This window comes from Tamandua tetradactyla, chromosome 6 (assembly GCF_023851605.1).
Source record: "Tamandua tetradactyla isolate mTamTet1 chromosome 6, mTamTet1.pri, whole genome shotgun sequence".
Taxonomy (NCBI): domain Eukaryota; kingdom Metazoa; phylum Chordata; class Mammalia; order Pilosa; family Myrmecophagidae; genus Tamandua; species Tamandua tetradactyla.
Window position 1 is genome coordinate 37,868,698 of NC_135332.1, and position 15,934 is coordinate 37,884,631.

The window sequence follows — 15,934 nt, forward strand, 5'->3', positions numbered from 1 at the left end:
CCTCTCTGAGCCTCAGTGTCTCCATCTATAAAACGGGGGGAGCAGATGGTTCTGTCACAGGGTGTGGTGAGACTGCAGTGGGAGAGCACAGCGTCGGGCACACAGGAAGTGCTCAGTAAATGGCATTACTATGACCTCTCTCCACTGACCTCTCCTGCCTCACAAATTTTTACCCACTGGAACTTTTTAACGGGGAAAACACTGTTTTCCTTAAATGCATTACAAATTCCTTGTCTGATTTTAAAAAGAAAAGCTCTGTGATGCAATTGACCCTTTTCTTCATGACCCAGGGTCATTGTGACCCAGCAAGGATTAGCAGACATCCATAGAGGGCCATGCCTTCAGGGCTGCAGGAATGGCAGCCCTTTGTCCCCAACTTAGGACCTGATTTTGGATCATGCTGTGCTGGCTTGAATCTGTTATGTACCCCAGAAAAAAAACACATCCTGTTTTTTATTCTGCAAATTTTGTTTTCCATTTAGCAGGAAATCATCATCATCTTTACCAATACAGAAAAGAGAATGGGCTGGATCTAATAGTGGCATTGACACAGTACAAACACACACCGCACACACACACACACACACACACACACACAATCCTCTCCAAGGGTGTGTGTATGGTACTTGTACTTTTCTGAAAAGTGGAAAGCTTTGCACTTGAATTTTTGATAGGCTTTACTAGATCATTGTCCCAAAAGGCTCTGGGAATCCAGGGTCCCGAACAGTTGAGAGGTCTTAGGTCTGCTGCATTCACTTTGGACTCCTGGTCAGACTCTCCCCGGTGAGTCATGAGGACTTGAGGATGAAGAACCAAGATCTTGTAGTGTAATCTCACACCCAGCCCAACTTGATGCAAGGCCAGTTGGGGGCACAGGGCAAAAGGAAATGGGAAACACTGCATGTTCCTTAAATTCAATCTTGCGGGTGCAGACCTATTGCTGGGTGGGGACCTCTGATGAGGTTGTTTCCATGGAGATGGACCTACTCATTAAAAGTTGGTCTTACTCCACTTGCTGGAGTCCTTTAAGGGAGAGACATTTTGGAGAGAGCTCAGAGCCCACAGAAGCTAAGAGAGAAACAAAACACCCACAGAGACATTTTGGAGAGAAGGGCCAGCAGACATCGCCATGTGACAAAAGAACCCCAGATGCCAGCAGCCTTTTCTTCAAGAAGGTATCTTCTTGTTGGTGCCTTAATTTGGTCATTTTCATGGCCTTAGAATTGTAACTTGTAACTTAATAAATCCCCTTTGGAAAAGCCAATCAATTTCTGGTATATCACATTCCAGCAGCTTTAGCAAATTGAAACACATGCTAACTCATATACTTCTAGGTACGTTTTGCAAGACTCTGAACCTCTCTAAGCATCATTTGTAAAATTAATAAAAAAAAAATTAGTAAAAATGCCTGCCTTTCAAGGCTTTGGTGAAAACTCAGTGAGTCAGCCTGGGAAAGTTCTTGGAAAATAGATCACTATTATACAACTGTTGATTATGTTAAATTTACTGTCAATAGAAAAAAAAAAAGGAATAGCTAACATTTACTTCCTGAGTAAGTTCTGTGCTAACTGCTTGAGTGCATTTCACAGGGATTATTTCCTGGTTATTACAGCAACCCTGTGAGATAGGTATAACACTCCCCTTTTACCAGCTGAGAAAACAGGCTCAGAGAGGCCAAGGTACTTGCCCAGGATCACACACAACCAGTAATGGCAGAAACAGGACTCGAACCCAGGTCTGTCTGATCAAAAGCTAATTCTCTTAAACCTTACACCAAGCATCTCCCTCACTGCCACCTCCTCTGCCCAGGGATTCGCCTCTTCTAGTTTGTGGACAGGAAACAGTCTCAGATTGAGTGTGAATTCAAGCACTATCTTTTTTTTTTTTTTTAACTTTTATTTTTAAATTATTTCAAACTTACAGGAAAAATTGCCAAAATAATACAAAAACATTACAGAAAACTTCAATATACCCCTACCCAGATTTACCAACTTCCAGCATTTTACCATATTTGCTGTATTATTCTTTATCTATCTTCTAAACATTTGAGAAGAGACTGCATGTATCATTCTCCTTTAGCATTCAATATTTCAATGTATATTTATTTCCTAATAACAAGGATATTCACTAATGTAACCACATTAAGTACAGTTATAAATTTAAGAAATCTAATATTGATGTAAAGCATATAATCTATATTCTAATTTTTTTGATTGTCCAATAATGTCATTTCAGCATTTTCTCCTCCAGTATTAGAATGGAGCACTATCTTATTAATTAAATCAAAGAGTTCAGTGCCTGGTCTTGGAGTTCCTACTTTTTGCTTCTTGCCTAAATTTTAAATAGGTGTGACTGCAATCTAAGTGAGATACCATTCTATTAATAAGAGACAGCTTTTTTCTTCAGGTCTAAACTCCAGGCAGCAGGAAGAAGAGGTAAGAAAAGGGGGTCAAACAATCTTCGAAAGAGGTTTCCTGGAAACTGCCAGGGGACACCCCCACCTGCATCACAGTAGCCATAACTTGGCCACAGGACTGTGCCCACCTACAGGGTCGCCTGGGGGATGTCATCCTGATGCTGGGGCAGGCTCTGGTCTCAGCACCCAAAGACCTGAACTTCTGCACAGGAGCTGAGAAAAGTGAAGAGACCATTTTGTTTGATCTGTAATTGGCTTTCAAGATTATTTTATGTAATTAAAATAAAAACTTCAACCAACGTTTATTCACATGAAATATTTTTTGGAGACAAGGCAGGAAGAAGAGGTAAGGCTGAACCAAATGGAATCAAAGTGGCTCTCTATTTGGAATAGTTCCAAGGCACTTTACCTCCAGGGAAAAGGGCACAGCCAACTCCCTTCTCATGGACCCCCCTCCTGAAAAGCTGAGCTGGAATGGGATCCTTCAACTCCAGAGCGAGTCTTAGAGAAAAGACAGGTGAGATGAGTACAAAAGGAGGGAGGACTTCAAGATTGGTTTAACCAGCTGAACTGATGAACTGATGGTGCTGTGGAAACCCAAAAGTATCATTTGTGGCTGACTGGGGCAGTTTGGAAATAGTGTATGACTACTGGTTGAGAGCCAATTTGAAGGGAAACGGGCCCTCAAATGCTATGCTCATTTCCCATCCACAGATGAGAGAGTCTTAGGGCATAAACCTTCTAGGAAGTTCCTACAGAGCTGGGCAATCAATGGAGAGGTGTGGACATAGAGGAATGCTACATCTGTGTCTGTCCATCAAATCAGGCACAGGAATCCCATGGAAATCTGGGATAAGACCTGGGTACTCGGGCTCTAGGACCCTTCAGAAACCAGCGAGCCTGGGGTTCTATCCATGACTACTGAGATACGGCCAACCCATGAGGGAGACCCAGCAGCTGCACATTCGAACACGAGAGCCTATGCCACGCCCCAGCGCCACACAGCCAGCACCTCAGTCTCCTAGGCCAACCTCTGAGGTGAGGGCATCCCTGAAGGAGATCATAGGGACACCCCATGACTCCATCAGGCACTAGTCAAAATCCAAGTGAGAAGAGACCTCCCTGCCTCCATGTTTTCAATGGAGAAAATCCAAGAGCACAAGGGGAAAATGAAAAAAAAAAAAACCTCAGGTGTCTAAACTTCCGAGGAGAAATAGCTGTTCAGCACAGAAAATCCTGTCATAAAAGACAGACAGGGGACATTTTCTCCTCAAACATTCCTTTTCAACTAGCCTTTCTTGTTCTGTCACTATCTCTTCCCTTCCCCTTCACTACTCTTGAAGCCTCTGTTTTAGGTTTCCTCTATTTTATGTAATTGGGATTGTTCCACAGGAAAAGTAGACTTGCACTCCAGGGTCTTGGAATCTGTCCATCATTCACAATGCAATGGCATTTCAAGGCTTCCTGGGGACTAGTAAGAAAACAGATGTAAGATCCCCAAGAGAATCCACAATCAGATTCTGTTGGCCACCCCAACAGACCACAGTGAATTCGATTTTAGAAATAACTGCCCACCTCCCATACACACAAGCACTCTTCGCTTTACTCTACTGAGCCACAAATGACTGTCTTGACCATCATACTGGAGCAGAAGAGCCCATGTGGCATTTCTGAATGGGAGGATAAGTCTGTAACTGACAGGATATATTCGGGATTGCAGCAACAGGATGAGAAGACTCCAGGGAGGGGACTGGGAAAGAATGAGAGAGAAAACCCTGAAAGTTAAACCCTCAGGTCTTCACAAAGGAGAGAAGAAACCTGGGACGCTCCTTTCACAAGCAATACGTTTTATTCCCACAGGTCAGTCAAGAAGGCTTATTAAAAGTTTACAAGTTCCGTCACCTCAAATCCACGCCTCCTGTAATACCTACTCCTATTCAAAAAAGGACCAAATCTAGCGAACGGGGCCCTTTGCTGACCTGGGGCTTGTTTTTTTCTTTCTTTTTAACTCTTTATTAGAGACATTTTCAAAAATATGCAGTAATAGTAGAAGGAATAATACAATGAACTCATTTTCCCATCTCCATTCTATTACTCCACTCATTATTCATGTATGGTTCATTTCAATCACATCCCTACCCCTTTTCCCCGTCCCCGACTCTCGATTTATCCAGAAGCAAACCCTAGACCGATGTCCTATTGGTCATGGAATTCCTTAGCAAAAGGTCCTAGAGGAGGGGCTTCACCTGGGGTGGGCCTCACATGGGCAACAGGCCTGGTGAAATCTCAATCCCCAGGGTGGTTGGGTGGAACTTGGGCAGCCAGAGGCCCCTGAGCAGTGACCTCCCATGGTGGAGACCCCATTCACTGATCCCACCTATTGTAGACAAGTCATGTCTTTTGCTTGTGCTGGGATGCAAGAATGAATATCAAACTCTGCTTTCTTGCACCCAAAGCTTCTAAGGTATGTCAACCAGCCTTGGCCCTAGCATTTCTCACGAGTTTCAAAAGATCATGTCTGTAGCCTGGATTATCTCCTTAGAGATTTAACTCTAAAACACAAGCTCAAGAAATAACAGCTCAAACGCTTACTCTTCACCAATGAGAATCAACAGTGGAAGGAAAATAAGGTAAAAGATACTGCTGTCGGCTATAGGTCACAGGTCCATTTCCGAGTAATTAAAATAGGGAAAATGGCCAACCAGGTCTTAAATAATACAAAAACTTCACCTTGACTTTTAACTTATTTCACCAGACTGAGACAGGCCCTGATAACTGGATCTGGCATAGTGTTTTTGTACTTGTTTCTGGAGATTTCTGACTCTTTCCCATAGTACCAGGGTTTTTTCCCCTCACACTTGTTAGAAGGCATCTCCTCCATGATGGAATCACAAGTCCGATGAACTGAGTCTATCCTCCCGATTGAAGTATTGAATTATTCTGCAAAATGAGGCATCAGATGAATACAAGGGTTCCTCCCTCAATTTCCATCCCTGAAGCTTCTTGTAAGCTTCTTCTCTTATAAAGAAAGGGCTCAGTGTTTTCTATCCTGAGCTTCATGTTTGCTAGGGAAGAGCCCTCTGCTGCCCTCATTTCTGCAGAAGAAGTTTCAAAAGGAGCCATGGATTAATCTTTAGCATTCTTATGCCCAAAGACCAGCAACTACCCCAGTATGAACTGGCTTCAGACAAGGTTTTGTTTTGGAAGACGCATGAAGAAACCACCTTCCAGAGCAGAGAAGAATCACTAAAGAACTTTTCTTCCAAGTAGCAAAGGAAGAAAACTTTTAAAAACCATTTATCAGCTATTGCAGGGATGCCTTCCCTACAAAGAAGATCTTTCTCCCCAGGGCCTTTTGGGAGATGATACACAGACACGTCAGACATCCCAAGTGCTCTGAGCCCAACTAGAGTGGCCCGAAATTCCAGCACAAAGCCTGACATGCTTAAATTCTCAAATATCAGTCTGAAGAGGTCTTAGGTTCCCTCCTTCCCTAATGGTTACCTCTTTTTTTCATACCACAAGGAGCCTGGCTTGAGCTCCCGTTTGGAAACGCTCAGAGCCGTACTCATTTCATCAGAGATGAAATTTCTTCCACTTCTGAAACGGGAGCTTACATCCTGACAATACCAGGATATAAAGAGAAAACAATCTATTTGCTCCTGCCCCCTAATGTTTAGGGCTTATTTTCACTCCCAGATTCAATGACCTGTTGAGCTTGCTCCCTCCAGCTTGGCCAATCTGCACATCTGGAATTGGCTCAAACATGGGAGACAGCAGAAAAGGACAGGACAAGTGACAGACCTCCAATACCATGTGAATGCCAGCACCAGGCCTGCAGCCTGTGGCCGGCCGAGCAGAATGGCGCCATTTGGCTTCCAGTAGACCCCTCTGGCCATAGGAAGTCACCCTAGCAGGTGACCACACATGACCTGTCTACGTGAAAGCAGACTTCAGATACCGAGCTCAGATACCCTATCCACTTGACTGTGATCTACACTAATCAATCCACAGGAGACACTGTGCTATCTATACCTCCATGTGGAAGGTGGAAGAGCTGAGGTTGAGGAGAGTTATCGGTAAGAAGAAAAGAGTCCAATAAGAACAAACCCACCATGCGTTTGTTCACCAGGTCACGGTGGAAGCATGGGTCCCTCTTGCCCAGCAGTGTTCCCTGCCCCTGTGATTTAGACACTTGTACCTACTTGGGGTGGAAGGGGGGGAGTGGGGTTGTCCATCCAAAGCTGGGCATGGGTCACCTTGACCTTGAGTGAAAAGACAAATTTAACAAAGGCTGATTCAGATCACAGCTTGAAGCCTTAGAATAAATGGTTCCTGATTGATTAAACATTTAAAAACCATCGATGGGATGAGGAGGAACAGGATAGAGAGGGAAGCAGGGCTGTTCTCCAGTGGGAACAGACGACAGGCTGCTTTGGGAAACTAGTTCTAGGAGACCTGTTATAGGCAGTTTCCTCAAACACAGAGAATAACCAGAAGAAACCAAGCATTCGCCCCAACCCCACATGGTGCAGTGGGAGTATTTCAAATTCAGTGACAGTAGAATCTGTACAAACTCTAGTTGTCGTTTTTTTTTGGGGGGGTGCATGTTCTGGGAATCAAGCCCGGGTCTCCCACATGAAAGGCAAGCATTCTACCACTGAACCACCCATGCACCCCAAAATTTAGTTTTAAATAACCCCATTAGCGTAATCAAAATACCAAGGACCAGTGCCCCCAGACAGCAAAAGAGCTTTAAAACAAGTTGTCCCCGAAGTAACCTGGTATGGCTATACATTTTTTCCAAGGAGCAAGCGCTCCTTGGTTATTGCCCAGAACCCTGCTCAGCTGTCCAGGTACCTGGCAATTAATGGGAACAGTGGGAGACCCATCCCGCCCTGTGGCAACAGGGCCCAGGAGGCAGAAATGCTTCCCCACCCACAGTACAGTTACTGGCCCCCTTTCCTGGCCAAATCCCTCTCCTTACCCCACCCTTCCCAATTCACCAGCTCCCCTGCCACCCTTCCAACCCTCGGAGCTCCCAGGGAAGTTCAAGGAGAGTTCCAACAATAAACTCAGTTCTCACTGGAGTCCCCAAGTCATTAGCCAGAGCTCCCAGGGACCTGCCTACTTGGGGGAGAGGACAGAGATCGTTGCACCCGCAGAGAACACCCAGAAGGCTGGGTACAGAGCTTCAGTAAAGTCCACCTTGTACTTATACATCAGGTGGGTCTTGTCACCAACGGCAAAGAAGATGACGAAGCCGTGGTCACAGTTGAGAAGCACACCGACGCGCGTGGCCTTGGTGGAGGGCAGGACTTTCTCCACGTTGTTGTGCCAGGCCGAGATCTTGGTGTTGAACCACTCCACACACCAGGAGGCTCTGTTGCGGCCGAGCCGGCTCTCGAGGCCCTGGCGGTCCATGCTGCCGTAGCAGATGCCCACCCCGCAGAAGTTGTTCTTCTGCAGCTGCACTTCCCAGTAGTGGACCCCTCTCTTGTAACAGTGCAGGCCCAGCACCTGAGAGCAGTACAAGAACCTCTGGGGATGCGGCCGGTAGTTCAGGGGTGTGTCGGCCACCGAAGCCACGGTGTAGTTCTCCGACAGGGCCACCTTGTTGTGAGCAGTGTTGTAGTCCAGAATGACTCTGGTAGCATCTGAGAAAGCATCACCCCAAGGAGCCAATTACTAGGAGCCTGAAGTACTCTCAATTTTAAACATTTCTGCAACTGGTATTATTTATTCATTTATCCACCCTCCCATCCATCTGTCTATCCATCCTGTCCATCCATCCATCTATCCATCCACCCTGACCACCCATCCATCCATCCATCCTGTCCATCCATCCATCCATCCATCCACCCTGACCACCCATCCATCCATCCTGTCTGTCTGTCCATCCATCCATCCATCCATCCTGTCCAGCCAGTCACTTGTCCATCTGTCTATCCATCAATTCAGCCATCTATCCATCTATCTGTATGTCATTCATCCACCCAAAACCATTTCACTGAGCAGTCAATTCATGGCAGATTCTGTGCAAGGCACAAAACCATCAAGAGAAACAGTGCCTGGTTCTGTGGTGTGCACAATTCAACAAGCAAGGCAAGTCCATCAGTAAAAACAGCATTGTAAGATGTACTTCATTAAAAGGGTACACGCACTGCTATAGGGGCAGAGATGGGGCAACTGATTCCCATAGAAGGGCAGAGGGTATAAGGGAGACATTTTACAGGTGGGCTAGAATTCGAGCTGAGCACAGGAAGATGAGAAGAATTAAGAGAGAAGAGAGCAGAGGAGGGAGAAAGGCCATGCAGGGCAGAGAGGATACTGAGAGGTCACAGGAACTCTAAGCATGTGACAGGACCAGGGAGGTCTGGGTAGCTGAGAGCACACAGCAAACAGCAGGGTGTGGGATGTCCTGTTGTGGTTAGATGGTGAAGGGCTGAGGGGCTCAGACCTTAATTAGCAGGCAGCAGAGAGCCAGCCAAGGCTTTTAAGGAGGAGATGATCTGATCATGCCCTTGCCTGAGACACAAGCATGCACCCCTCCCCCATTCCTGCCACATACTCAACCAGTTCCAGGAGATCTGAAGACTGAGCTCTTCAGATCAATCAGAGGTGCTTTCCCAGCCCTCAGTCTCCTCCCTAGGGCACACTCATCTCTGCCGGTCCCCTCAAGGCAGATCCAGGGCCGTGGGGAACAGGTTTGGGGCAGCATGGCAGAGAGGGCAATCTCTAGCCTAGAGACAAAGACCTGGGTTTGTGGCTACGTGGCTGAGGGCATGATGCTTTTCACTTGGGCCTGAGTTTCCCTCTGGGTGAAATGAATGGGCTGGGAAAAATGTTCTCTCAGGTTCTAAGATTCTAGAACTGTTCCTTCCCTGCTTAGGTGGTTGTGCTTTTCAAATGTGCCGTGTTGCTTCTCTACGTTGGTTCACATCCCTGCAGGGCCTAGAACCTGGAGCAGATGAGTCACAGGGCCCTGGTCCTTGACTTATGCCCAGTCAGACATCCTTCCTATTGTTCAGCAAATGCACACTGAGCCTGTGGCTGTGCTGAAAGCCAAGACGGAGGTGAGGAAGAGCGGCACGGGGCTGCCCTCGCACAGGTTATATGGCGTGGGGGTAAGGTTTTCCACAAATCATTACACCCTGGAGAGTCACAGATTCTGCTGAGTGTTAACAAGGAGGCATGAAGGCTGTGTGGGGTGCAGGCAAGGTCCCTCTGAAGAGGCCCTTTAAATGGAGACCTGCAGGATAGGTAGGAGTTGGCTGGGAAAGTGGGGAAGGGAGAAAACTCCAGCATCACAAAGGTATAGTGCTTTAGAACTGAAAGTCCGGGGGGTGCGGAATACAGAGGGCCAGGGAGAGGTGGTATGCAGTGGAGAGCAGGGCTGGGGAGGTGAGGGTGGGCTGGAGCTCACAGGCCGTTCCTCCTGGACCACGAGATAGGATTTGGATTTGATCCTGACAGCAATGGGAAGTGACCAGAGGGTTTTAAGCAGGGGAGGTACATGACCAGATACGCAATCTTTTTAATAGCAAAATCCTTCCCCCTGGCCTGGGCAGCTGGCACAGCAGGTGGTGATGCCCCCACAGAGCACAGGGCCTCCTGAAGCACACGGCTCAGCACCACCTGCAGCAGCTTGGGTGACAGCTGGCTGGGGTCCAGCAGAGGTTCTGTGGGGGCTGGGAGGGGCTCCAGGGAAGGCCCGCCCTGAGAAACCAAGGTATCCCTGCATCTCCCCCAAGCCCAGCTGTGGCTGCAGAAAGAGAAGCTGCCAGGTGTGCATTTTCCAGAGATCCTGTGGCTGCCACGTGGCAGTGGGTCCACACAGCAGCTGCTGCATGTGAAGCTTTGCAGCATGGAAGGAGAGGAGAGAGAGTGGAGGGCCCCTGGCCGGGCCTTGAGGAAGGAACTCAAACCACTTACAGGTCAGACAGGGAAGGACAACCTTGCCAAGGAGTCTGAGACGGAGCGACCCAGAAGGTTAGGCGGAAAACTGGGGGAGCGTGGTGACACAGGGCCCAAGGAAGTGCTTCAGGAAAAAGGAATGTGAGAGAGGTGCTCAATGAAAACTGAAATGTGACCTTAGGATTGAGCCACACGGGGGCTTCCGCTGATGTCAGGGAGAGCAGTTGTGGTAGAGGGGAGGGGCTGAGGTTAGACTCCGTAGGACGAGGGCATACACCTGGGCTTCCCAACTCTGGCTGCATTCTGCAACCACTCAGAGCTTTAAAAGCCACTGAGATCCCAATGAACTTATCTGGGATGCAGTCTGGACAGCAGGGATTCTACAAAGCTCCCCCGGGGGATCGTAACTGACCCACACTGGAAAGCCACAAATGGAAACCATCTTTAGAGCTGTGTGTTTACTTCCCTAAAAAGGATCCCCGAGGAAATGAGTTACATATACAGCTTTCCCTGCTCATTCCCTGGAAGGTCTGATTTTAGTGTACAGGATTAAAATGGGGTCCGTGAGCAGATGAGGGTTACCCCCCCCTCCCCCGCGATGTCACTCCTCACTGGGGAGGAAGCTGGTGGGACAGGGAGAAGGCGGCAGGGAAGGCAAGCAGAAAGCTGAAATGGAGGCCATGGAGAGTGACAGAGTAGTCAAGAGGAGAGAAAGAGCAGGAGGGCAAGGCGATGGAGCACCCGGCGGAGGTCGTGACCACAGGTCACCGCAGCTGCTCTGCAGGCCTAGAGAAAGTAAGCTGGGTTCAGCCAGGCCCGGGGTTCAGCCAGACCAGACTGCAAGAGGGGGTGATATGGATTGAATCATGTCCCCTAAAGACAAGTCCAAGTCCTAAACCCAAGCCCTGTGGGTGTGAACCCAGTTGTAAATGGGATCTTTGAAGGTCAAACTGAATCAAGATGGGCCTTACTTCAATATGGGCAATGTGGGGACAAAGGCAGAGACCGAGTGATGGATTGCTGGCAAGGTACCACCAAAATGCTGCAGACTGCAGAATAAGCACGATCCTGCCAACACCGTGATTTTGAACTTAGTTTCCAAGACTTAGTTTTGAACTTAGTTTCCAAGACTGGGAGACACTAAAATCCTGTTGTTGAAGCTAACTACTCCGTAGTATTTGTTAGAGCAGCCCTGGCAAAAAGAAGACAGGAAGATTCAGAGAACTGACTGCAGAATCTAAGCTGGCTAGGAAGGGAGGTGAAGAAAGGCAGGTGATATGGAAGGGAATAAGTAAGGGTAAGTAAGGGTGCAACAAAGTAGAGGACAGGTGAGGGGGCAGCTGACCAAGCAAGCTGGCTGGACCTCCGAGCAGAGCCAACGGTGCGGAGCCGCATGGAGCTGCACAGGAGAGATGCTGAGCCAGGAGGACTGCTCATGCTGTCCAAAGCTACTCACACTCCAGGAGCTCAGGTCTGGTCTTGGCTAAGAAGGCGTCCAGCACCTTGGCCTTGTCCTGTGCAGAGTTCTGCTGAGAAGCAGAGGCCACGTCTGTAGCAGGGAGGGTAAACAAAAAGATGCTTTAATGACCAACTCAGAGTGGAAACTCCATTGCCCCTTGCCCACAATAACTCACCCTCCAGGGCAGGTTTTAAATCCATTAACGATTCTTGCACTCCAAAGATGGGAACCTTGCTCAGTAGGGCAGAGGCAGGCGCTGGGGATGAGGGAGGAGAAAAATGAGTTTGCAACATGACACAGAGTACCCTAATGCCCTCCACATCCTTCAAAGCTTCCACACACACCTGAGCAGCTGGTCCAACACAGGTGAGTGCAGACAGGCCACTGTCATCTTATTCAACTTATGCATTTATACTCGCCCTCACCTCCAACCCCGGGCCTCCCTTCATTACAGGACAGAATCTTAAAAGTAAAGCCCCATCTTTGAACTCAGATAGGAAAGGCTGGCTTCAGCTTCCAGCGTTTGATACTGAGCTTGGACAGTCACAAGGAACAAAACAGATGCAGAAAAGTTTAACTTACGAGGTTTCTTGGGTTTCTTCTCTTCTTCTGAAAAAGAAGGTATTCAGAATTCAGAGATTTTAAAGTACAACACAATGCTACTTTCACTAACCATAAGATTTATTTGCATGAATTTTACCCATCCAAATAAAGCTGTCTTTTTTGTGTGTGTGCATGCTATATGGTGGGGTCACATTTCATTCTTTTTCCATGTGAGTATTCCATTATTGTAGCACCATTTGTTGAAATTTGTTTGTTTTTGTTGGTTTCTTTGTTTGTTTGCGAAGTGCGTGGACTGGGAATCGAACCCGGGTCTCCTGCATATCAGGCAAGAATTCTACCACTGAACTAGTCTTGCACTCCCCAGCTGGGTTTTTTTTTAACTTGAAAACTGTAAGTGGTCAACAGGCACAATGAATGTTTCATGACAGAAACCACCCTCAGTGGTTGTGGAAAGAGGTACCGGCTGATAAGGAGCATAAGAGAATCTTCTAGGGTGATGAGAATTCTCATCTTGACTGGGTAACACACGTGTATGCATTTGTCCAATTTTAACTAACTGTACATCTCTGATCTGCACACTTTACAGCAGGTAAATTTTTTTAATGCACATGAAAAAATTAGGGCCTCAGTACTAGATGGTGCTTGCCAGGTACCACGATACTCTTTTATAATAGCTGGAGTGTGTACCAATGACAACTGAGTTTTGCTAAAATAATGCTTCCCAAAGTGTGGCCCCCAAACCAGCAGCATCAATATCACCTGGCAATTAGTAAGAAATGCACATTCTCAGGCCCCACCACCGACTCAATGAATCAGAAAGTCTTAGGGTGGAGCCCAGCAATTAGTGTCTAACAAGCCCTCCTGGTGATTCTGATGTAAGCGGTGAGAAGACTTCAAGTTCCCCCTCTTCCACCTTCACCTCCACTGATACGGATCTCATCCCTCTCCACCCGCTCCAAAACTTTACAATTCTCCTCAACCTCTCTCCAGACTCCCCCTCGGCCTCCCATGTCACAGCCACATTTCCCTCGCCAGTTGTCTTTCCTCTCTGCCCCAGTCCCTTGCCGTCCACGTGGTCTCGCCAACCCTACTGGAAGCTCCCAGAGGAGGTCCTGTGCTAAGATGGCCTGGAGCACAGGGTCCCTCGCGGGCAGCACCGCAAGGGAGAGTTTCATCAACACTGGGGCTAGTTCACCCTGTCTTACATATTTCCCCATCGCGGTCAATTTTTTTTTTTTTTTTTATGTTTTTAAAATTGGGATAAAATGTAACAGACAATTTGGCACTTTAACCATTCTTAAGTGTTCCATTCAGTGGCATTAACGACACTCACCATGTCGTGCTACCGTCACCACTATACAGTTCCAAGACGCTGTCATCACCCCAAATGAAACTCTGTACCCATTAAGCAATAACTGTCCACTCCCTTCTGTCCCAGCTCCCGGTAACCTCTAATCAACCTTCTGTCTCTGGATTTGCCTAGTCTCTCTTTTCTCATGTAAGTGAAACTACACAGTATCTGTCCTTTTTGTGTCTGGCTTATTTCACTCAGCATAATATTTTCAAGATTTATTCATGGTACCATGTAACAGAATCTTATTCCCTTTTGATGCTAAATAATATTTCATTATATAGATATATCACATTTTATTTATTCACTCATCTATTGATGGACACTTGGGTTGTTTTAACTCTTCAGCTATTGTGAACGATGCTGCTCTGAATACTGGTGGGTGATGGACCTGCTGAGTTCCTATTTTCAATTCTTTGGGTATATATCTAGAAGTGGGACTGCAGGGTCAAATGGCAATTCTATGTTTAACTTCTGGAGGAACTGCCAGACTGGTTTCCACGGTGGATGTACTATTTTACATTTCCCCCAACAATGTACAAGGGGCTCTAATTTACTGACCCATTTTTAGTTAATGTTTATATATGTACATTGTTTATTTTGTATACTGTATATTTTGTAAATGGCAGAAGGGGCAAACTTCATTCTTTTGCAGGTGGATATCCAGTTTTCCCAGCATCATTTGTTGAAGAGATAGACTTCTTTCCCCCATTGAATGGTCTTGGCGCTCATCAATAATCAATGGATCACAGGTGTGAGGATGTATTGCGGACTCTCAATTCTATCCTGTTGGTCTATATTCTATCCTTATGCCAGTATCACTCCATTTTGATGCCAATATCTTCATAGTAAGTTCTGAATTTGGAAAGTGTGAGTCCTCCCACTTTGTTCTTTTTCAAGACTGTTTTGGCTATTGGGGGTCCCTTGAAATTCCACATGAACTTTTCTAATTCTGCAAAAAACACCACTGGGATTTTAATAGAGACTAACTGCATTAATTCTGAAGCTGTCCTTGAATAGTACTGTCACTTTAACACATTGAATCTTCCAATCTATGAACATGCACGCCTTTCCATTTATTTCACTCTAATTTAATTTCTTTTTGCAATGTTTTGAGGTTTTCAGTGTACAAAACTTGAACCTCCTTGGTTAAATTTGTTCCCAAGTATTTTATTCTTTCTGATGGAATTGGAAATGGGACTGTTTCTTAATTTAATTTTTAGCCTGTTCATTGTTGGTTACAGAAATACAACAGATTTTTGAGAGTTGATTTTACGCTGGAACTTTGCAGAATTTATTAGCTTTAACACTTTATTTGTAGATTCTTTGGAATTCTCTACATAAGAGATCATGTCATTACAAATTGAGATAATTTAACTTCTTCCTTTCCAATCTGGATGATTTCTATTTCTTTTTCTTGCCTAATTGCTCTGGCTAGGACTTCTAGTACTTTGTTAAAAAAGAAGTGACAGTGGGCATACTTGTCTTATTCTTTATCTTAGGAGAAAAGCTTCCAAACTTTGATCATTGAGGATGATGTCAGCTGTGGGTATTTTATATATGATCTTTATCATTTTGAAGAAGTTTCCTTCTATACCTAATCTATTAATTTTTTATCATGAAAGGATACTGGATTGTGTGAAATGCTTTTACTGCATCAATCATGTGGTATACTACCCTGATTTATTTTTATAAATCAAACCACCCTTGAATACCTGGGATAAATTTCACTTGATCATAAAGTATAATTCCTTTAATGTGCTATTTAATTTGGTTTCTTGTATTTTGTTGATGGTTTTTGCATCATAAGAGATATTGGTCTATAATTTTCTTTTCTTGTGGTATCTTTTGATGGCTTTGGTATTAGGGTGATTGTTGGCCTCACAGAATGAGGGCATATTCCCTCAATTTTTTGGAAGAGTTTGAGCAGGACTGGAGTAAATTCTTCTTAGAATGTTTGGTGAAATTCACCTGTGAAGCCATCTGGTGCTGCACTTTTTTTTGTTGGGACGTTTTTTTGCTATTTCAATCTCTTTACTAGTAATTGGTTTGTTGATATCTTCTATTTCTTCTTGAGTCACTGTCGGTAGTTTGTGGTTTTCATGGAATTTTCAGGTTATCTAATTTGTTGGTGTACAGTTGTTCATATTCTTCTAATTCTTTTTATTCTGTGGGGTCAGCAGTTAATTTCATTCCTTTCATTTCTGATTTTAGTTATTTATGTTAA

At 45.7% G+C, this 15,934-nt stretch overlaps 1 protein-coding gene across 2 annotated transcripts in view; it reads right to left on the reverse strand.

Annotated features, from left to right (window-relative positions):
- Nucleotides 1–695: 695 nt before the first annotated feature.
- The window catches only part of TRIM25 (tripartite motif containing 25), a 43,375-nt gene continuing 28,136 nt past the window's right edge, over nucleotides 696–15,934 (reverse strand). The window contains exons 5-8 of one of the 2 annotated variants that reach the window (XM_077164866.1): nucleotides 12,375–12,401; nucleotides 11,968–12,048; nucleotides 11,790–11,882; nucleotides 696–8,073 (exon numbers count right to left, since the gene is read on the reverse strand). In XM_077164866.1, coding sequence (XP_077020981.1) covers nucleotides 7,544–8,073; nucleotides 11,790–11,882; nucleotides 11,968–12,048; nucleotides 12,375–12,401 — 731 coding nt within the window. In that variant the 3' untranslated portion in view covers nucleotides 696–7,543. The remainder of the gene's footprint in view (nucleotides 8,074–11,789; nucleotides 11,883–11,967; nucleotides 12,049–12,374; nucleotides 12,402–15,934) is intronic. The other variant, XM_077164865.1, reaches the window with a different exon arrangement.